At 40.7% G+C, this 23,110-nt stretch overlaps 1 protein-coding gene across 29 annotated transcripts in view; it reads left to right on the forward strand.

The window, feature by feature from the left end:
• Window positions 1-8,631, forward strand: part of BCLAF3 (BCLAF1 and THRAP3 family member 3) — a 66,459-nt gene extending 57,828 nt beyond the window's left edge. For 28 of the 29 annotated variants that reach the window (XM_067723564.1, XM_067723555.1, XM_067723578.1 and 25 more), the window contains one exon: window positions 7,569-8,631. In XM_067723564.1, the coding sequence (XP_067579665.1) occupies window positions 7,569-7,598 (30 nt within the window). In that variant the 3' untranslated portion in view covers window positions 7,599-8,631. Of the gene's footprint in view, window positions 1-6,800; window positions 6,829-7,568 lie in introns of all 29 variants that reach the window. The other variant, XM_067723573.1, reaches the window with a different exon arrangement.
• Window positions 8,632-23,110: the final 14,479 nt, after the last annotated feature.

A 23,110-nucleotide genomic window follows, 5' to 3' on the forward strand; every position in this document is an offset into this window, starting at 1 on the left:
CGCAGGCTCAGTGGCCATGGCTCACAGGCCCAGCCGCTCCGCGGCATGTGGGATCCTCCCGGACCGGGGCACGAACCCGTGTCCCCTGCATCGGCAAGTGGACTCTCAACCACTGCGCCACCAGGGAAGCCCCTAGGGCCTAAGCTTTTTGTATCATCTAGAATGTAGCAGTTGCAGTTAGGGTCCTGGGCAGATCACAGTCTCACCTTCCTCTTGCCTTTTGCTGCCAACTGAGAGCTTTAGAAGTCGTCGCCACACACTAGATTTTTAAGGAACCAGTGTCTACTACTCTTTCTTGGGCCTACCATTCTGGATGCTGCTTCATAGATGTTCGTGTTGTAGCTACTTTGACATGAGCTTTTCCACCCTGGCTACTGTCAGTACCTGCAAGCAAGGCATAGCCAGGCTTTGTATAGATTTGTGTTTGAACTAGGCCCACCTCTATGAGCATGGCATGAATTCAGGCACCCTACTGTTAGCACCCTTCTGAACAGTTGGGCTCCACACTCTCCTAACCTTTAGGGAAAGGAATGAGACATCACATCTGCTCTGTTTCTGCCAAGGTCTGAACTAAGGTACTTTTTTTTTTCTTATTAGTTATCTATTTTATACATATTAGTGTATCCATGTCAATCCCAGTCTCCCAATTCATCCCACCACCCCCCCCACCAGCACTTTCCCCCCTTGGTGTCCATACGTTTGATGTCTACATCTGTGTCTCTATTTCTGCCCTGCAAATCGTGAACTAAGGTGCTTACGGCTTACTTGGCCTTAGAGCTGTCCTAGTAGTATTGTGCTACCCTGGAATCCCATTCCATATGTACAGACTGACAGTTTAGACCTATTACTCCATTTTACCTTGGCTTTCATGCCCTAAAGAAAAGAGGTGAAGGCCTGGAATCTTTGGTTTCTTCCAGGGTTGCTTTATCCCAAGCTTTAGCATTGTTGGGGGGAACTTTGAAGGTCCTGCCCTGGAGAGAAGTCTTAGTCCAGGCAGCATCTGTACCCTGCTTTGGCTTTTTGTCCTACTAAGGAGTTCATTGTTTTCATTATTAGACCACCGACTAGATTAAGGATGCATGGTTAATTAATCTAGGTGTCCTGGAACTTCTTGAACCTGAAATTAGATATGAACCTTTGTATTTCCACATGCCTCAAAGTCCACCAGGAAAGTTTAGACTGGTCTTGTCTGGATTCCTCACTCCCCCACCACATTGAAATGTCTGGGCTGATCAGTCATGGCTTGAATTTCTTATAATGTTCCTCTGTAGTACAGTCTGTTTACTGTGCCATCAGACATGTGCTTCTTGTGTCCAGTGCCAAACAGCTTCCGGGAAGAGTTGGGGAGATCCTAGATGTGCTCCTGATATGTCCTATTGTCCACTTACCAGAATAATCGTGGCCTCCCTAAAACTGAATTAGCTCCCCAGCTGCCTACAAGGTAGTAAGATTCCCAAGCAGTATTAGTAAAGTACAGAACTAAAATGCTTCCTCCTCATTCATCATGCACTTGTCATATTAACCCCATTCTGGCACCCAAATTCCATTTTATTATGTTTCCTTTCTCTTGGATTCTGTGCTTGGGGTGGAAGATGAGGAGATGGGAGAAATGTCTATTACCCCCTGGAAAGAAGCTTGTCTTTTATCCACTGTCATTCACAAGCACCCCCATGAAATATTCTCTGCTCATCATAGAACGTTTTCAGAAACTCTTGAGGGTCTGACTATGGACCAGACTAGGATGGAGAACCTATTCAGAATTCATGAAGTCCCCGCTGGGAACATTGCCTCTGAAAAACTTTTAGCAATTGTGTGTTTGGTCAGGAAAACATGGAGTTCCTCAGCATCCTAGACTCTCCAGTAGTCCCCAGGTACCTGTCAGCTCGGTGCCTACCAGAGCTCTGCCCCTGGATAGAAAGGGGGGAAGGAGAGAGCAGAAGGACACTGTGAGAAGGAAGTTAGAGACCAGGATTCATGGCTTTTGGGGTTGGAAAAAACCATGAAAGTCATGGGGTACAAAGATAGAACAGGAACCAAGATCAGATGAATCAGCAAGAACCTGTTATACTGCTGCTGTGTCCCTCGAGCTGAAGGATGCTGGGGCACAAAAGAAGTGATTATTGTGATGGTTGCACAACTCTGTGAATACACTAAAAACCATTGAGTTGTACACTTTAAATGGGAGAACTGTATGGTATGTGAGTTATATCTCAGTAAAGCTGTTAAAAATAAAGTCGCACTTGCTCTCTTCCCCAGACCACTGATATCTCCTCAGGGTCTGTAGCTCTCACAGCTAGCCAGCCAAGCTAGAAACTTGTCGTACTAACCCTCCCAGTTTTCCTTCTGACTGCGATTGTCCCAGGTGTTCTTATCTGTGTCACTCATCCATTGCTCCATCCAATTCATTCATCTTAATAGCCGCATATCGTTCCACTCTATGGATGTCTTATTTATTTCAGTGCTTTTCAAACCTCTTTTGCTTACATACCCTAAAATTATGAAAAATTATCTACCTCCTTGTACATTTTTAGGTTGGTATCTAATACTTTTTAATCATAAGTTTAACTTGTTATAAAGGATAGAATTTTTGGCATATTATAAATAGAGTCTTAAATAAAACTGTTACATCATTGTTTTAAATCTCTTCAGTGAACCTGCACACCACAGGAATTTGGTAACATCCATTTTTTAAAGTACGCAGATGAGCTCTTTTAACAAGTGGAAAACTTTACATCATTCCTTTTTTTGGCCTTGAATTTGGATTCCATTCTGTTTGCCCCATAGACTTTTATCTTTGAAAGTCTTTTATTGCTCACCAAATCAAATTTGACACATAATATTAATAGATTTCTGTGACTCTTAGGTGTTCAATATTTCTCTGGACTGAATGACCATTACAGTTGATCAAAATAACGTAAATGTATTACAGATTTTGTTAAGTATTGATCAGATAAAAGTTTTATTGGAAATGCATTTCTCTTTTCAATTAGTTTGGGTATTCATAGATAAATATTACTTATTAGTAGTAGAATAATAGTGTTCAATTATCAATTCCATTTTTTCTTTTTATAAATGTAAGTCCTGAGAAACCTTGTTTATATGATTGTATAGATGGGAATGAAAGAACTTTTATTATAGCAATGCCACTCCATTCTTTGGACTCACTCTGAATTATAGGCCAAAAAAGTCACTTAGTGATCTATCCTCAAAAAGTATTTTGAATGTTCTTTTACTGACAGCTTGATTTTGTCCTCCTACAATTAAACGAAAGCAAAGAAATGGAAAGCATCCGACTTGCAGAAGTATGCTATTTATTACTAGCTGCTAAGGTTGGTTCACTTTCTTGGCACCGTCACCAGTATTTCCAATTTCCCCCTCTTTTGGGGGGGTCCCCAGGTAATGCAAAGTACTAAGATTCAGGATGAGAAGGTGTATCTTCCTAGTATAAAAGTGGGAGGTAGGGAATCAGCCTTAACCGATTGTACAGGCAGGTTATTTTGGAAAGCAAACATTGAGAATTTGAAGATCTGGAAATTGATTCCCTCCAAACTGTCTGTACCCGCATACTCACTGGAAAGTCTTCATATACTCCTAAGGGTATGTGTAAACCAGTTTGATGATTACTGACTTACTTAACCAAGCGTCTGTTGATGACTTCAGGATAGTTTACAGGTTTTCATTATTTCCTTTAAACCACTGTGCACATTGACATTTTGGTACCTTGCCATAGCTCCCTTTTTACTCATTTTTGTTCTTACCAGAAGTACATGAAAGTTCCTGTTTACCTGCACCCTAGCCAGCACTCCACATTATTAATCTTTATTTTCTGTTGTCAGTTTAATAGCAGGAGATAGTTCTCATTTGCCTTTCTTCAGTTATTAATGATGCAAACATATTTTTTATATGTTATGTGTCATTTGTATTTCTTCCCTCAATTTCCTTAGTTCTATGTTTTACCAATGTTTCTGTTGAGGGTTGGTACTTTTTCTTACTGATTTTTAAGAGCTCTTGATTTACTGAGGGTATTAACCTATCATATATTTTGCTCCTATTTATTTCATGTTAGTTGGCTGTTTATGGTGGCTTTTACATTACAGAACTTGTCAATTTTCATGAACCTGTCAAGTTAATCCTGTATGGCTTTTAGATTTCATATCATGTTTGTGCTTATTAAAATTCCTTAGTGTGTTTCCTTTAAGTGGTTTTATGGTTACTTTTTTCAACATATAAATACTTGTTCCTTTTTAGAATTTGTTTTAACGATACAATATAAGGGCAGGATCTGATTTTTTTCCCAGGAGATAGTCAATTTTTCTAACACTGCTTACTTATTGAGTAATTTGTCCTTTCCCCACTGATTGAAAATGCCACCTTTACTGTATGCTACATTCGTAGGTATTCCTGGTCTGCTTGGGGAATCTTAGCAGCCTCTAACTTGCTCCCTTGCCTCCTGTGATTTGCTTATTCTGTCCCTTCACTAGTAACACAGTTATTGTCCCAAAACACAGTCGGAGTCATATCACTCTTGTGCAGACACCTTCCAAGGAATCTGTTGCCTATAAAAAAAGAGACCAGACTTGTTAGCCAGGTCCAGCCCTAAGCTGCCTTTCTAACCACATTTTTCCATGCACCCTCTGTTTTTTGGAGCATAATATATGTTTTCATGTATTTTTAAAAAATTTATTTCTTTTATTTTTGGCTGCATTGGGTCTCCGTTGCTGCCCGCAGGTTTTCTCTAGTTGTGGTGAGCGGGGGCTACTCTTCATTGCGGTGCACAGGCTTCTCATTGCGGTGGCTTCTCTTGTTGCGGAGCACGGGCTCTAGGTGCACAGGCTTCAGTAGTTGTGGCACACGGTCTCAGTAGCTGTGGCTCGCAGGTTCTAGAGCGCAGGCTCAGTAGTTGCGGCGCACGGGCTTAGTTGCTCCGCGGCATGTGGGACCTTCCCAGACCAGGGCTTGAACCCGTGTCCCCTGCATTGGCAGGCGGATTCTTAACCACTGCGCCACCACGGAAGCCCGTTTTCATGTATTTCTATCTTTGTTCCTGACGTTCTCTTGGCTAGAAATAGCCTCCTGATCCCCATCCTTTTCTTATTAAACCCTGCTGTCCTTTTATGATCCACTGTAAAGCCTTACCAAAGCCCCCTCTTTAGCTCTTGTTTCATTTGGTCTCTAACTGTTGCTGTTTACCTTCCTATTTCCCCAAATAGTTGATCAACTCCTTCACAGAGGGTACCTCATTAGTGTCACGTCTCCCCCATTACCTTTCATATGGTCTGTCTTTAAAAATGCTTGTTGAATGGAATCTAATCTAATCATACACACATAGACACATACACACACACACCCATCCATAGCTCTAAAAAGTTAGTGAACAGCAGCAATTGTGTCAGGGGTCCCCAAGACCACCCCGGGTTCAGTGATTCGCTAGGAGGTTTCAGAGGACTCAGCATGTGGTGGCGCTCATAGATGAGATGTTCCAGCGGAAGGCCGCACAGCACGATCAGCACGGGGAATTGGTGCACGGGCGAGTCCAGAGGACACCAGGTGCAGCTTTCCAAGAGTCCCCTCCCAGTGGAGTCACACAGGATGTGCCTGAGTCCCCCAGCAACGAGCTGTGACAACACGCGTGAAATGTTGCCAACCAGGGAGGCTCGTTAGAGACTCAGCGCCCAGCGCTGGTCACATAGGCACCCCCTGCCAGGCACATACCACATTCCAGACTCAGAGCAAGAAAGCAGATGTTCAGCATGGACCATGTTGTTTGCACAATTTATGCACTCATCAGTGGTGGAAACCGTCCTGAAATCTAAGTTCTTAGATGCCAGCCAAGGGCCAACCTTATAATCAGACTTTTCAAACAATAGCGGTCAGGTATGCTATATTAACTCTCTTCTGCACAGCCATATTTTTGAAGAGCTTATTTTCACAGATGGTAAGTGCCTACAGAGAGGTGGAAAGGATCAGTGTGTTAGAAATGGTCAGGGAATGTACGCTAAGTACTGTGATTTCTACTCTCTTCACCAAAGAGGTAGGTTGTAAGCTGAGTCATGGAGAGTAGGACTTAGAATGGGCTACAGCCAAAGATCCATTTTTGGGAGTAGAATGTGGAGTTGGGTAGAGACAGGGATATGCAAATTATAGAGGACCTCAAAATCTGGGTAGAATATAGAGGATGTGATGTGGTGACAGTAGGACATCTTCCTAGACTGAGAAGGAGAAAGTGGTGTTTGAGGCTGATGGCTGGGTGAGCAGGTTCTGGGAGGAGGCGAGGTGCAGGAAGATCAACAAGGAAACAGTTGACTCAAGTGTCAAGTTATGAAAACCTAGAGGAGGGTGATGCTCGTATGTCTAGTTCAGCATTCTGCTTATAATAGGTTTTCAAATAATTGGAAGAATGCAGGGATCAATCCAAGAGATAGTGTAGAAGAAGCCATGTCAAGGGTGAATGTGATTCAGAATAATTCCACATTTTTATAAACAAGATATTTCAGTTGAAAAAGTTTTTCAGAATTATTATAGTTAGCGTTTCCTTTTACATTTGTTAGTAGGCAACAGATATTTTATTTGAAGATCAATGTAAATGATGTTTATATTATATAATGAGTAAAGAAATAGGATACAATGTATTCTGGCTCTGTTTAAAGGAATGATGTTGACAAAAATATATATGCATGTATTTTGAACATTTCATTAACCAAAATAGAAGAATTTTCTTCAGTACTGTTTTTGTTTGGAATTAAACGTTTCCATACTAATATAAGTGCCAAAAAATAAATCAACTTTTAAATTTCTTTCAGTTTTAATAATGTAAGATCCTAGTAAAAGGTAAGGATATATGTATTAATAAGTTTTTTAATGTCCCAGAAAAACATGTCATTCTACCATTTTTGCTCTTTTATTAGTTGCATGGTCCTATGTCCAGTTTGTGGTTGGTAATTTAACATTTTGCATAGCATCACAGTATAGAATTCACATTTGTTATCCTTTAATCATAGTCTTATTGTTATTGTGAATTCCTTTTCCTGTGTTTATTGAAGCCATACATCTTCGTACATTGTAGGTAACCATCCAAAAGCAGGAAAGCTTTCCCCCCTCTAATAGCTTTCTCTGCTGTTACCAGTCATGCTAGAAGAGTCCATATAGTTTTAGAATTAGATACCATATGATGACAAAGATAAAGTACCCATTTGAGGTTGTGCGTGTGTCACATCAGGCTCTGTTCTTGAGGGACTACGGTTTAAGAGTCTTGAGTTTTTGTCAGTGATGTCCCCAGTGAAACTCGCCCAAATAGCAGAATGCTGTTTTCATTAGCTTACTAATGCCAGCCTATCAAGTGCCATATATATTTTTTGTCCTACTGACTTATCATTTGATATCCGCGTTGATGTGTTTTGTTGTTACTTTGTGTCTTTGGGAATCCAGATAGCTTTGTGGGGATCTTGAGTGCAAGCGGTAATACATTAATTAAAATATTTTGAAAATTGCAATGTAAACAAAACTCTAGCTCAGATGTTTTAACCAATGCTTCTTTTGAAGTCTGTATTTCTTTTGTTTTCTCTCAATAGGAATATACAAACATTGCCCCAGCAATCTAATCTGGAATTGTTACAAGTGGAAATGACACTACAGGATGATATTTGGGAGCATCTTTTTGTCAAGAGTTAGAATTGGCACTAAAGCACTAATACTGTAACTATCTTGATAAAATAACTTTATTTTTCCGTAGTGGAATGCTGCAACTTTTTTACCCTTAACAATTGCTTTTAAATTACAGTATTCAATTTAAAAGTTGTATTAACTACAGCTTCTTTTGCAAAAAGTCTCAAAAGGGCATTATTTGTTGATGCATTTTTCTCTGAGCATGGTTTCATAGAGAACTGAGTTATATCCAGACGTTTCTATGTTGAAAGTTTTGCTTATGTAATAAAAACAAAAACAAAAGTACCTGAATTGTATAGTGTCTGTACATGAAAGAACTTTAAACAGTGGCCTTACGTAGCAATTTTTATACCAGATTTTTCTTTTTCTGATGACATTTTGGCTTACAACTTGAAGTTTTCTTAAGCTTCTGAAGATCAAGGTCTATATAATTCATACATTTCATATTATGACATAAGAAGACATAAGAAAAGGTGCTTCAGATTTTCCATCAGGTAGTTATGAGTGTACTGAATTTTGAGTAATTGGTTCGTTCAGTTTTTTTCCACAACTATTTGCTCTTTTCCAACTTCAAAATGCTATTGTGGAAAATACATAAAGATTTTTATAATCTGTATTCCATCTTACTTTCCCTCAGGGTAAGCTCATGCATATCATATTTTTAAAGGCTTTTAAAAAAACTGACAGACAAAATCTCATATTCAGAAATTGTACTTTACTACTACAGCATTACACATTTTGCAAGCACATATTATAAAGTGTTTATTTTCAGTTCAGTTGTATTGAGTACCTACTATGTGTAAGATAACATTGGTAGGATTTTAAATGATATTTTAGGTCTCAATACCTTATTTCTTTATGTTTTCTGTGTTCTGCTTAATAGTACATATACATTCCCAATTAAACTTTTGTGAAATGTTTAATTGTAATTAAATAAAATACTGTTGCTCCTTCTGCTTGAAGCAGTTACTTGCCAGTTTGTGAGAACATTATTTTAATTTCATGTGAGAATTATAGCCCTTGGTAGGAACTGTTGATATTTAAACCACTGTTTTGCACTTACAAAGACAGAACTTTCTGCATCAAAATCTGGTAAGAACTTAACTTTTTCATGACTGGATTATGAAAAATCTTATTGCAAACGTTTAATTTTTTAAACATGCCTTTAAAAGATAGAGTAGCCATTTCCTTAGTGGGTCAGCAGTAAGGGGGCAAGAGTGCTTGATGCATTAAAATTGGGTAATAAATTTAGATGGATGGCCTGTCTTATGCTGTGTACTGTCTCTATAGGTCAGGTTTTTTTTTTTTACATTCCACTTATGGCAAGAAAAAAATGCATGCACACAGCAGTATGACAACTTTGTATTGTGTTAAGTACCCAAAACATCTGCCTTAAATTTTAAAATAATTTATTTCATTTATTCCCATACTCTGAGGAACAGTTATAAACCTCGAATAGTTCATCATTAGGTTAATGCATATTTATTGCACAGATTCTGTGCTAAAATTATAGCAATGAACAAGAGAGCAAGACACATAGAGCCCGCCTTTATGGTACGTACAGCCTGATAGGGAAAATGGACATTAAACATAGAAATGTAACTTGGGGACTTCCCTGGTGGTCCAGTGGTTAAGACTCTGCACTCCCAATGCAGGGGACGCAGGTTTGATCCCTGGTAAGGGAACTAAGATCCCACATGGTGCTGGGCGCGGCACAGTGCGGCACGGCCAAAAAAAGAAAAAAAAAATGTAACTGACTAAACAAAGTTGGTTCTCTAGCTCTATTTTTACTTATTGTAGCACTTAAGGGTAAAATGGTTGATTCAATATTAATCATTCCACAACCGGTTTCCTATTTAGGCATATTTGAATATACTTTTGGTACTGTCTCAAAATGCAAAAAGCATGTTATTTGCAAAATACCTATTTGTAGCATGGATGTATTTAGAAAATATTGAGTGCATAAAATCTAATGGCTAAAAAGAAGGGCTTGCTTTATAATTTAAAGTATAAAATAAGGAGAGGGACCATGTCTGTCTTGTTCACCATAGCATTCCCAGCTGCCAGCATCCTACTTGACAAATGGTAGGAACTCATTAAATATTAGTTGCATGAATGAGTAACAAATAGACTATGTCTATTAGGAATTAAATATCTAATTTTTGTGTGGAGGTTGAACAAAAGGTTATCCATAGCACTTTTTATTGACTGGAAATAATTTGAATTCTTGAATGTGTAAGACTTCAGAAGAAAAGTTATTTTGATAAGTCACATATCATTGCCTTCTCACCTTCCTCCTCTGTGTGGTAGGCCCTCCTCTGGCCCTGGAAGACAAAGGTAATAAGACACAGTTCCTGCTCTGAGACACCTAATCGACTGTTGGGGAAGACATTCACAGAAACAAAGAACTGCAACCTATAGTGTGAAGTGCTATACCGAACATAATATACTAAAGGTTGAGAGAGAAATTGGCATTCCTGGTTGAGCATCCCCTGGTCACATTTCTTTCTTATTGGTTTCACAGACCTCAAGAGGCACTATTCCATTGGTGGTTTTGCTGGTTTTAAAATTTGATGGGTTGGGGGAAATTGGGTAAAGCATACGTGGGATCTCCGGATTATTTCTTATAGCTACATGTAAATCTACGATTATGTCAATGTAAATTTCAGTTTTTAAAAAATCAGCCATAATCTTATCACAGATAAAACTACTATAAATATTTTGGAGGATACATTTTTTTCTGTTGGAAAAAACTATTATATTTACATTATAATAATTTATGTAGATGCATCATGTGGACCATCTTTTACCCAATAAATCCTACATTTTTCAGTAGTTTTTAGAAAAAGGATGGGGATACTTTCAGGTGGAAGGAAGCAGGAAAAGTAAAGCTGGATCAGAAACTCTCCTTTTCCATTATCTGGCAAACTCAGTAACCGGCAGCCACAGATTCACCAGCAGCAACCGAACAAGGAAGCACGGAGAAGATGCCAATGCAGCAAGGTGAGGTGTGACTCGCAGCCCCCCTCCACCCCTTAAGTAGCACTGAGCGAAGAAACTGGAGTGATGTGGAGCCCTGGTATGTACAAAGGGACTGGTGCGGTGACCAGGTCATACAGAGGAGAGTCAAGGAAAATCCTTGGGAAGGTGAGGGCTTTGCTTCTGTCTCAGGACTTCAGGGAAAGGGGAAAGATTCACCAGGACAAGGCGTTCTCTGGGTTGCAGAGCAGCCTGGGGAAGCCAAAGCTCACAGGATAAGATACACCTTTTGGTCCAGTGAGCACCAGTTCTGGACACTTAATGGGAACCCAGACGAGAGAGGATACCAGGTTCCCCAACGAAGTCCCACCAAAAGGAATGGTTATTAGCTCTGAATCCGTTAAAATATACAACTAAGGTTTTAAAACTGAGGAATCAGAGATGTAGAATAGAATGTAAATGTTATAAATCGTGACAAAAATGGAAGTACGTTAATCAGTCGGGACATGGTGGAGGTGGGGTGAGGTGGGGTAGGGGAAAATGGGATGAATTCTAAGAACTAACCACCTCATCTTTCATGGGCAGGTGTCATGTCAAGTTATGGTGTCTAAGATTGTATTATATAAAATAGAAAAAAACGTAGTGTCCAACCTTAAGTTTTTCAGTCTTTTTCTTGACCTTAATGCAGTGGTTCTCAAAGTATCGTTCCCCAACCATCAGCATCACCCGTGAACTTGTTAGAAATGCAGATTCTTGGCCCCACCCCTGACCTACTGAATCAGAAGCTCGGGGGGTGGGGCCCAGCACAGTCTGGTTTTTTTAAAAACGGATATTATGTATGTATGTATGGATGGATGGATGGATGTATGTATGGATGGATGGATGGATGGATGGCTGTGTTTGGTCTTTTGTTGCTGTGCGTGGGTTTTTCCTGGTTGCAGTGAGTGGGGGCCACTCTTCATTGTGGTGCTCAGGCCTGTCATTGCGGTGGCTTCTCTTGTTGTGGAGCACAGGCTCCAGGCACGCGGGCTTCAGTAGTTGTGGCATGTGGGCTCAGTAGTTGTAGCTCACGGGCTCTAGAGCGCAGACTCAGCAGTTGTAGCGCACGGGCTTAGCTGTTCCGCGGCATGTGGGATCTTCCCGGACCAGGGCTCGAACCCATGTCCCCTGCATTGGCAGGCGGATTCTTAACCACTGCGCCACCAGGGAAGTCCCCAGAAGTCTGTTTTAACAAGCCCTCCAGGGAATTCAGATGCTCGCTCAAGAGTTTGAGAATCACTGGCTTACTTAGGTCTTTTAGGAACCAGTAGACCTTATGATGAAAAAATATTAATCTGAAGTTGAGCAGCACCTTCAGTTTCATTTCTAATTTTTTTCTGTAGCATTCAAATAAATTTAACTAAAACTTTTAAAGATAAAAAGTATATCAGTTTTCACCATCAGTAGTGTCTGTACATGAATAGAGAGGTCCGGACATATGCCCACCCACTGTTAACACAGATGGTTTTTTAAGTGGTGGGATTATGAGTGACTCTTTGTGCTTTTCTGTATTCTGGTTGAATATAATGAACATTGTATCATTTTTATAAAATAAAGCCATTTTTTAAAAAAAGTGGTAAGAATATCCTATCCATTGTGTATCTGTTACTAAAAATTCATGTAAACAAGCTTTACCTCCAAGGGCTACCTACTTCTCCTTAGTCCAGAGGGATTTTACTGCCTGTGTCCCTCCCACATCATCAATGTGGATAAGCTTATTTATGTGTTGTGTTAACTTTTTAATAAAAATTATTGATTTCTAATAATTTATAATTACATATAATTTAAATTCACTTAGAATAGTATGTAAAAGTAAGAAAAATTCATTCATAATAACACTGCTCATATATATTTAGTGTCAACTAACTTTTGCTATTTTTTATTAGTCTTTTTTTCTGAGCTTTATCTTTTTGGTAGCTGAGATAATATTTTATTTATGTATATTCAACCTTTGCAGATAGTCACATACATGTTTAAAATGTGTTTGCAGTTTGTATGACATTCAAGTTTACGTATTTTAGAGGGCATGGGATAGAATCCTATTCTCAGGAAGCTAAAAATGTCTTCTATCTATCTATTTATTTATTTATTTTTGGCGGCACTGGGTCTTCGTTGCTGCGTGTGGGCTTTCTCTAGTTGTGGCGAGCAGGGGCTACTCTTCATTGTAGTGTGCAGGCTTCTCATTGCAGTGGCTTCTCTTGCTGCAGAGCATGGGCTCCAGGCACGTGGGCTTCAGTAGTTGTGGCACACGGGCTCAGTAGTTGTGGCTCGTGGGCTTAGTTGCTCCACGGGATGTGGGATCTTCCCGGACCAGGGCTCGAACCCATGTTCCCTGCATTGGCAGGCGGATTCTTAACCACTGTGCCACCAGGGCAGTCCCCTAAAAATGTCTTCTAAAACCCTGACTTATTAACGTTAAGAAAGCTTGTTTTTGCTGTACGTATCATTTAAGCTATTAAAAACTAGATTAAACTTTACAGGTAATTTTGTAAAGTAAATTCTTACCTCAAATTTTAATCCCTTGTAATGACATTTAAAATAATATTTAGTAAAGAAGAAATTGACTCCAATGTTGTGAAGTTCTTGCTGATGACAATATTCTGCAAGGGATTGTAGGGAACACAGTGCGACTAATTTAATGGTCTCTTAACAACTATGGTGAAAAAATGTTGCCTTAGAAGTTCCTCAAAAAGCTAAACATGGAATTACCATATGATGCAGCAATTCCACTCTTAGGTATGTATATACCCACAAGAATTAAAAGCAGGGACTTATAAACTTGTAGTTGCAGCATTATTCACAAAAGCCGAAAGGTGGAAACAACCCAAGTGTCCATCAACAGATGAATAGATAAACAAAATGTGGTCTCTCCATACAATGGAATCTTATTCAGCCATGAAAAGTAATAAAGTGCTGATATATGCTACATCGTGCATGAGCCTTGGAAACATTATGCTAAGTGAATAAGCCAGTCACAAAAGGACAAATATTATATGATTCTACTTATATGAAATATCTAGAATAGATTAGAAATAATTTTCTTTCTATTTTAAAAACATTTCTCCATTGCTTTGGCTCCTACTCCCGTATATGTGAACTGTTTCTTAACCTCGGAGAGATTTAGAACTTTCTCTTTTTCTCTGATCTTCTGAAAGTTATCAACGATGGGTCTTTTGAATGGGTCCTTTGTTTAGCTGAGCTCCTGTTGGGCCCCTTCTGCCTGGAGACTTAGATCCTTCCATTCTATGATAATTTTCCCCTTCCACCGTCTCTATTTTCTGAAGCTCTGTCCAAACCTCCCAACCCTCAGGGCAGCACCTGGCTATCTGGGCTCTTTTTTCAATTGTTTACTCTTTTCATCACCTTTGCTTTGTTTTCATTCATTTTTGTCTGTCTTCCAGAGCCCCCAGCTGTTTTGGTGTTTGTTGAATTCAATTCTTCTCTCTTCCCTTCCTGGCCTTCTCCCTTGGACCTCTCTTCTCTGTCTCCTCTGAGGCCTCTCACCCTCTGTCTGCCCCCTTGTGCTGGTGATCCTGAGGGCCCATTCCCTGGCTCTCTTCTCTCCCTCCACATTTTTCTTGGATGATTTAATTTATATGCATGTCTTTTGATATCATGTGTTCATTAATTTTTTTTAAAAAAGTTATCTCTACCCCTGACCTCTCTCCCCAAGCTCTACACACTTACTTCTATTTGTCACATAGAAATTTCCACCTGAATGTCCTACAGCTATCTCAAACTCATCCTGTCTGAAACTGAAATGAACCCCAAAAGTGTTTTTCCTCTGTTCATGATCTCGGTTAATAGCCCCTGGATTCACAGAGAGACTCAGAATCCAGGCAGTCCTCTCAGATGCTGCTTTCTCCAATTTTTGGAAAAAAAAAAACCTATCCTTGAATGACCAAGGCATTACTTGATCTCACCTTTATCCCATCTGATCTTTGTAAATACCCAGTGTGGTGTGCAAGGCAGGTGGGGGGTAACACTGCCACAACTTTGAGATTACCAGAGGTTAAACGACTTTGCCAAGCTTACGTAGTTACTGAGTGGTGGAACTGGCAGCCAAGCTTTCAGACTCAGACTCGTCTGTTCTGACCCTAAGAATAAGAGCTCACGGGCTTCTCTGGTGGCACAGTGGTTAAGAATCCGCCTGCCAATGCAGGGGACATGGGTTCGAGCCCTGGTCCGGGAAGATCCCACATGCTGCGGAGCAGCTAAGCCCGTGCGCCACAACTGCTGAGCCCCCGTGCCACAACTACTGAAGCCCATGCGCCTAGAGCCCGTGTTCCACAACAAGAGAAGTCACCGCTATGAGAAGCCCACGCACCGCAACAAAGAGTAGCCCCCGCTCGCCGCAACTAGAGAAAGCCTGCGCATAGCAACGAAGACACAATGCAACCAAAAAACAAGAGCTCCCAAGTACTAAGCACTTACTCTGTGTCAAGCAATGTCCTAGCACTCTCCATGTATTAACTCATTTCATCTTCACAGAAAGACTATGAGGTAGGTACTATTATTGTCTCCATTAGGAAACTGAGGCAGAGAGGAGGTAAGTAATTTGCCCAAGGTCACCAGCTAATAAGTGCCAGAGCTGGGATTCAGACCCAGGCAGAGTTTCTTTCTTAAAGTCAGGTGTACTAAGGTATGACTTATATACAGTAAAATTCACCTTTTTTAAAAAAAATTTTTGGCCATGCCGCATGGAATGTGGGATCCTAGTTCCCCAACCAGTGATCAACCCCCCGCCCCACCGCCCCCGCATTGGAAGCACGGAGTCTTAACCACTGGACAGCCAGGGAAGTCCCTAAAATTCACCCTTTTAAGGCATACAGTTCAATAGTTTTGACAAACGTATACAGTCATTTAATCACCACCACAGTCAAAATATAAAATACTTTTATTGCCACCCGAAGTTCCTCTGTGCCCCTTTGTGGGCAGTCTCCTCTCCCACCCCAAGCAAACATGGATGTGTTTTCTATCCCTATAATTCTACCTTTTCCAGAATGCCATATCAATGGAATCATGCAGTATGTGGCCTGTTGTGTCTGACTTATTTCAGTTAACATAATGCTTTTATGATTCATCCTTGTTGTTGTATATATCTCACTAATTCATTCCTTTTTATTGCTAAGTAGTATTACATTGTCTGGATGTACCATAATTTACTTATCCATTCGCTACTTGATAAGCATTTGTTCCTTCTACCTTTTGGCAATTACAGATTAAGTACAGGTCTTTACGTAAGCATATCTTTTTATTTCAATTGGGTAAATGCCTAGAAGTGAGATTGTCGGGTCAAATGGTAAGTATATGTTTAACTTGATAAGAAATGACCAAACTGTTTTTCTAAGTAGCTGTATCATTTTACACTCTTGCCAGCAAAGTATGAGAGTTCCAGTGGCTCCACGTCCTTGCCAGCCTGTCATTTTGTGTTTTTAGCCATTCTAGTAGGTGTGAAATGGCATTGTCACACATTTCAACCAATTGTCTCTCCATCTATCTAAAACTTTTTTAGTTGGAAATACACTTACAGAAAAGTTGCAAGGATGATACAAGGAACATCATTTGAAATACAGTTGGGATTTTTTTTTCAATTTGCTTTCAGTTTTGGCTTTTTCCCTTTTCATCCTTGTTCATTTGATTTTTTGAATATATAGAATATTAACATACTCCCACAAATCAAAGCTATACAGAAGGATACACTAAGAGAAGTGTCACTCCGTCCCGTATTCCTTCAACAACGTTCCCTCCCTCTCCTTGTAGGTGACCAACTTCCAGCTTCTCCTGCCTGTGTTTTGGGGAACGACAAGCAGATACATGTATGTTTTCTTACTTCCCCTTTTTCCTTACACAGAAGGAAGCATCTTTTATATCCTCTTTTGCACTTGGCCCTTTTCACTTAAGAAATCCTGGAAGCCACTCCCTGTCACTTTGTGAGGTTGTCCTCCCTCTCCTTTACAGTTGCAGTCCTCCACTTGTCCCTATGCCATTATTCAACCACACTCATGTTCAGACATTTCGGTAGTCTCTGATATTTTGCAGTTACAAATAATGCTGTAATCAATAACCTTGTGCATATTTATTTTCATCTTGTTGGAGGTGAATCTTCAGGGTAAATTGCAAGAAGTGAGATTGTTGGATGGAACGGTAAACTATATACGGAATATTCTTAGATACTGCCCGCTCTACTCCACAGGAGTTGTACCAGTTGGAATTTCCCATAGCCTGGCCAGTGGAGTGTGTTGACAAGCTTTGAATTTTTGCCAGTCTGATCCATAAAAGTGCTATCTCAGTGTTGTTTTAATTTGCATTTCAACCAGAGGTATTTTAATTAACTAATTAATTAGAAGTACAGTTGATTTACTATAATAGTTTCAGGTGTATAACATGGTGATTCAACATTTTTACAGATTGTACTCCATTTAAAGTTACTACAGAATAATGGCTCTATTTCCCTGTGTTGTACAATATATCCTTGTTGCTTATTTATTTTATACATAGTAGTTTGTGTCTCTTAATACTCTACCCCTATCTCCATACTTCCTCTCTCCACTGGTAACCCCACTAGTTTGTTCTCTATGTCTGTGAGTCTGTTTCTGTTTTGTTTTGGTAGCTGGTATGATCTTCAGGTACTGAAACACATTTTACAGACTCCCAACTTGGCATTCTCTAGAAAACTCTGGAAATAGTTTTCATCCTTGAAAAATTTTAGCACACATGCCTCCCAAATGGACAGAGGTGACTTCTGAGCCCTTGTACCAGTTTTTTTTTTCAGTTTGGTCTCTTCCTGTTCATGTATTAGCTGGTAGGGACTCTTCTAAAGCTTTCTTGCCCCACCTAATGGGCAAGGAAGGGAATCGAGCTGTTTTTTCGACTGCTGCCTGGAAACCAGTTGAGACTCAGTGCCCACTAAGATGTTCTAGCCTAGCAGACCTTAGCACAGAACAAGATTTGAAAGAGAACAAGATATGGAGATTTATAGTCATGGCTTCAACATACTCCTAGAGCATGGATAGCTAAACCATGTTTGGAGAGTGTTAATAAAGGTTGTTAACATCTTTTCTTAGCTGTGCTAATTGCTACATGTGTAATCTTTGGTCACAGCTGTTGCTATAGTTAGTCTCTAGGCCCTCAGATGCTCATTTTAAAAGTTATTTATTTATGCAAAATGAAAATAACTTTTTTTCTGGTTATAAGAGTAACGCATGCTTGATGGGGGACAATATCCTAGAAAGTAGGAGAAGGCATAAAGAAGAAAATGAAAATTTATTGTATGTATTCCTACCACTCAGTGGTAACCAGAGTTACCAGTTTGGTGTCAGTCCTGTGGGCCTTTGGCACATGCACTCACTGTGCATGCACACACACACACTCACACACACTCACATTTTCCTACTCTCTCTGTATCTGTCTCTGTCTCCCTACATAAACTCACACACACATATGTACATACATACGTGCATAACAAAAACACATTTTTCTGCACATAATACACCCACACTTTTAAAAAATAGAAATTAGATAGTAGTGAACTTACTATTTTGTCTTTTTCTTTTTTCACAACATACAGTGAACATCTTTTGCTATTCATCATAAAGCTCTATAGCATGGTAGTTAATTGCTACATAGTAGTCTTTATAGCTGTACCTTAAACCTTTTTATCATGAACATGTATTTGTTTATAATTTTTCAGCATCATGAACAGTGTCTATGAACATAAATTTCTGTACATATGACTAATTATTTCACTAGCATTAATTCCTAGAAGGAGAATTGTTGGGTCAAAGAGTGCATGTTTTAAAAAATATTTTTAGGGAATTCCCAGGTGGTCCTGTGGTTAGGACTTGGCGCTTCCACTGCAGGGGCCACGGATTCCATCCCTGGTTGGAGAACTAAGATCCCGCCAGCCACGTGGCCAAAAAAAATTTTTTTTAATTAAATTAAACATAGACGCCTTGGGGTAAGCATAATAACGCCACTCCACCAAAGATGTCCACGTCCTCATCCCTGGAAAGTGTGACTATGTTACCTGGCAAAAGGAAATTTGCAGGTGTGATTAAGTTAATGATCTTGCACTGGGGAGATTGTTCTGGATTATCCATGTGGGCCAATATAGTCACAAGGGGTTTTATTAGCAAAACAGGGAGACAAGGTAGTTACAGAAGGAGCTGTGATGATGGAAGCAGAGTTCAGAGAGATGTAATTGCTGCCGGGAAAAGGGCCACGAACTCCGGAACGCCAGCAGCCTCGAGTCTCTAGAACTGGAAAAGGCAAGGAAATGGGTTCTCCCGTAGAGCCTCTGGAGGTAGTTCAGCCAGGCCAACACCTTCATTTCAGCCCAGTGACCCCCATTTTGGACTTCTGACTTCTGGAATGGTAAGATAAATTTGTGTTGCTTTAAGCCACTCCGTTCGTAATAATTTGTTACAGCGGGGACGGGAAAGTGCTCTACACACATTGTAAACAATTGTCCTAAATAAGGCTTCTCTCGCTATGCGTGGACCCCTGCTTTCCTCCCTTGTATTCCTCAGTTCCATTCCCCAGGGGGATCCACTTTCAAATCTTATACCTCTGTCTTCTGGATTTACCTCCTTATATCTAAATAACATAACCTGGGCTTCCCTGGTGGGGCAGTGGTTAAGAATCCACCTGACAATGCAGGGGACACGGGTTCAAGCCCTGGTCCAGGAAGAACCCACATGCCGCGGAGCAACTAAGCCCGTGTGCCACAACTACTGAGCCTGTGCTCTAGAGCCCACGAGCCACAACTACTGAGCCTGTGTGCCACAACTACTGAAGCCCGCCCACCTAGAGCCCATGCTCCGCAATGAAGAGTAGCCCCCGCTCACAACTAGAGAAAGCCCGCACACAGCAATTAAGACCCAGTGCAGCCAAAACTAAATAAATAAATAACATGCCTATACTGCTATTTCTTGACATTAATTTTAGGCACTATCTATTGAGCTCCTCTTAGAATCACCTCCATAACCCTTCCCAACTTCTCACCCCAAAGTCACCCACTATATTATTATCATATTTTTTGGTTAATCAATATATTAATTGCTTTACATTTTATGACCACATATTGTTTGTTAAATGAACCACATAGTTTATACTATAGATTGTTTTCCTTTTTTTTTTTTACAACTTGTTTCTCCTGATGTTAATAACTGTCTTGACTTTCTTATTTGCTGAGTTTTTAGGCCTCATTCCAATCCTCTGTATTAGTTTCCTATTGCTGCTATAATAAGGCCAGAAGTCTAAAATGGGTCTCACTGGGCTAAAATCAAGGTGTTGGCAGGGCTGCATTCCTTCTGGAAGCTCTAGGGGAAAAGCCATTCCCTTGTTTTTCCAGCTTTCAAAGGTTGCCTGCATTCCTTGGCCCCTTCCATCTTCCAAGTTGGTTACAGCTGGTCCCGTCTTTCTCACGCTGCACCACTCTGACTCTTTTTCTGCCTCCCTGTTGAATATTTAAGGACCTTTGTGATTACATTGGGCCCACCTGGATAATCCAGCCTCCTCGCCCCTTCCCAAGGTTGGCTGATGAGCAACGTTAATTCCATCTGCAACCTTAATTTCTCTTTTCCATCTAACTTAACATATTTACAGGTTCCAGGAATTAGGATGTGGGCATCTTTGGCTGCGGGGGGCATTATTCTCCCTACCACGTCATCCACCAGATCTGCCAAAGGTAATGAATAACATGTTCCGCATAGTCAATGAAATCAGAACTCCCTCCTCGAGTTCTCCATGTTGTTTCAGCTGAACCGATTGCCCTCTGGTCTTGCTACACAGCGTCATCCAGGGGTCGTCCTGTCACTGCTCTCTTGGGTGGCACCCTTAGTTTCCTGGGTCTCGTATCTTCCGTATTCTTAGTGTACTCCTTTCTCTGCTGGGGCACATCCTTCTGACGTTTCTGAAGGAAGAGTACATGGGAGGCATGCATTTGGAGTCCTCGCATGTCTGGAAATGTCATTCTTCCACTTTCATATTTGATTGATGGTTTGGTTGAGTGTAGAATTCTAGGTTGAGGGTCATTAACTCTCAGAATGTGGAAGGTATTGCTCTGTTATCTCCCAACTTCTAGAGACCTGGTTGAGACGTCTCATACTATTCTGATCCCCAATCCCTTTGTTAAGCAACTTGCTTGTTCTCTCCGGAAGATTTTAGGATTTATCACTGGTATGCTGAATTTCATGAGACTATGTCCTGGTGTGAATCTTTTTTTATTCATTGTCTTGGACACCTGATGGGCCCGTTCCATGTGGAGACAATTGGCCTTCAATTTAGGGACTTTTTTTTGTATTATTAATTTGATAATTTCAGTCCTTCCATTTATTTACTTGTTTCCTGGACTACATATAAGTTGGATATTTGACCTTCTGGAATGATCCTCTATATTTCCTATCCCTTCTGTTCTATTTTCTATTTCACTGTCTTTTATTTTACCTCCTGGGAGATTTCCTTGACTTTATATAACAACTCTTTTATTCAGCTTTTTAAATTTTGGCTATAATATTTTGTATTCCAAGATCTTTCTCATCCTCTTGATTGCAACAACTTTGCCTCCTCTTCCCCCTCCTCCCCCCTCCCTTTCTCTCTTTATCTCCCTCTTTCTCTGTCTCTCTATTTTTTATTTGTGTCCTGTCCTTGTTTCATGGATACAATATCGTCTCTTCACATTTTGAGAATCTTTTAGTGTTTTTTTCTCCTTATATAGTATTTATTTTATTTTATTAAAAACATTTTAATTGAGGTAACATTAGTTTATAACATTATATAAGTTTCCTGTGTACAACATTGTATTTCGACTCGTGTATACCCTACAACGTGCTCCATGGATCACCATACAGTTGACCCCCTTCACCCATTTCACCCTCCCCCTCTCCCACTCTGGTAACCACTACTCTGTTTTCTGTATCTGAGTGTTTGTTTTGGTTTAGGTTTAGTTCACTTATTTTGTTTTTCTTTTCTTTTTTTAGATTCCACATATCAGTTAAATCATACTGTATTTGTCTTTCTCTGTCTGACTCATTTCACTTAGCATAATACCCTCAAGGTCTCATCCATGTTGTCACAAATGGCAAGATTTCATTCTTTATTCTGGCTGAATAGTATTCCATTTTGTGTGTGTGTGTGTGTGTGTGTGTGTATACACACACACATACTGCATCTTTATCCATTCATCTGTTGATGGGCACTTAGGTTGTTTCCACCTTTTAGTGTTTGGTTTTTGATGAAGTCTTCTTTTGTTCCCTGTATACTTGTTTTTTTCCCTTAGTTCCTTTTTTTGGTATGTATTTGTCGCTTTCCTTCACATGGAAATGTTTCTCAAATGTCTGGTGACCTTTGACCGTTGGTATTGAACACCAAGACACCTACAAACCTTTTGGCCATCCTGTGAGGCTGGCAGGGACTCTGGTGAGGGGTGATGGAGCAGTGTGTCAGTTGTGGCCTGGCAGGAAACAGATGCTGCACTTAAACTGGGCCATGGAGAAAGGTTTAATAAGGGATCATTTATGAAGATGTGGGCAGGGTTCAGGGGGAAGAGCAAAGATTAGATCAGTATGCTGTGGCCCAAAGGGCAGAAGGAGGGAGTCATGTTTGGAACTCCCTGAGGGTCTCCACACGGAAGGGCAGGGGTCAGGAGCTGTGGTCTTCAGCACAAGAACACAGCCGGTCGGTGACACAGAAGGGAGGGCGTGAAGGGACTATATGCCTTGACTTCTCTCTCCTCCTGCCGTTCATCCCTGCCAGTGCCGTCCACTGGATGAACTTGACACAAAGCCATCCATACTTCCAGTGCCCAGAGTGGGCTGGAGGAGGACCAAGGATGGAAGAGGAAGGCCTCCTTCACAGCCTGTATCAGTCTGGGTCTGTCAGGAGAACAGAAGCCACTCTGCATGTTTCAGGTATAAAAAGTCGAATGTAGTATTAGGGGCTTGCTTGGGCGTTGGAAGAGCTGGAGTGGGTGGTGAGCATAGAGGTCAGAGTTGCTGCCTAAAAGGTCAGAAGAGCTGACACTTGAACGCCTTGGCCCAAAGCTCCAGAATTGCATGCTGCGGCAATTCTCAAGAATCTCTGAGAAGATTCTCCCACCAATCGCCCCAGTTTACAGTGGCAAAGTGTTCTCAAAAGCTTAACGGGAAGCCGCTGTGAATCCCATCCGCCCACGTGTCTGGTTTCCACAACCTCCAGGGAACTAGTGTTTGGTTTCATTTTCTTGCACGTCTGCATCCGGGGATCTTTCCTCTCGGCCCCCTTGGTTTTCTGGAGAAGGAGCCTCCCATTCCCCACCCGTGGCAGGGAGGAGCACCAGGCTTGGTCACTAGGGTTCCAGGAACTGAATCCTGTCGGGGTTACTATCTGGCGGGGCAGGGTCAGGAGAGGACCGAGCGTCCAGCCACTCAGTGTGCAGACGGCGACACTC

Source organism: Pseudorca crassidens, chromosome X, assembly GCF_039906515.1.
Source record: "Pseudorca crassidens isolate mPseCra1 chromosome X, mPseCra1.hap1, whole genome shotgun sequence".
Lineage (NCBI taxonomy): Eukaryota > Metazoa > Chordata > Mammalia > Artiodactyla > Delphinidae > Pseudorca > Pseudorca crassidens.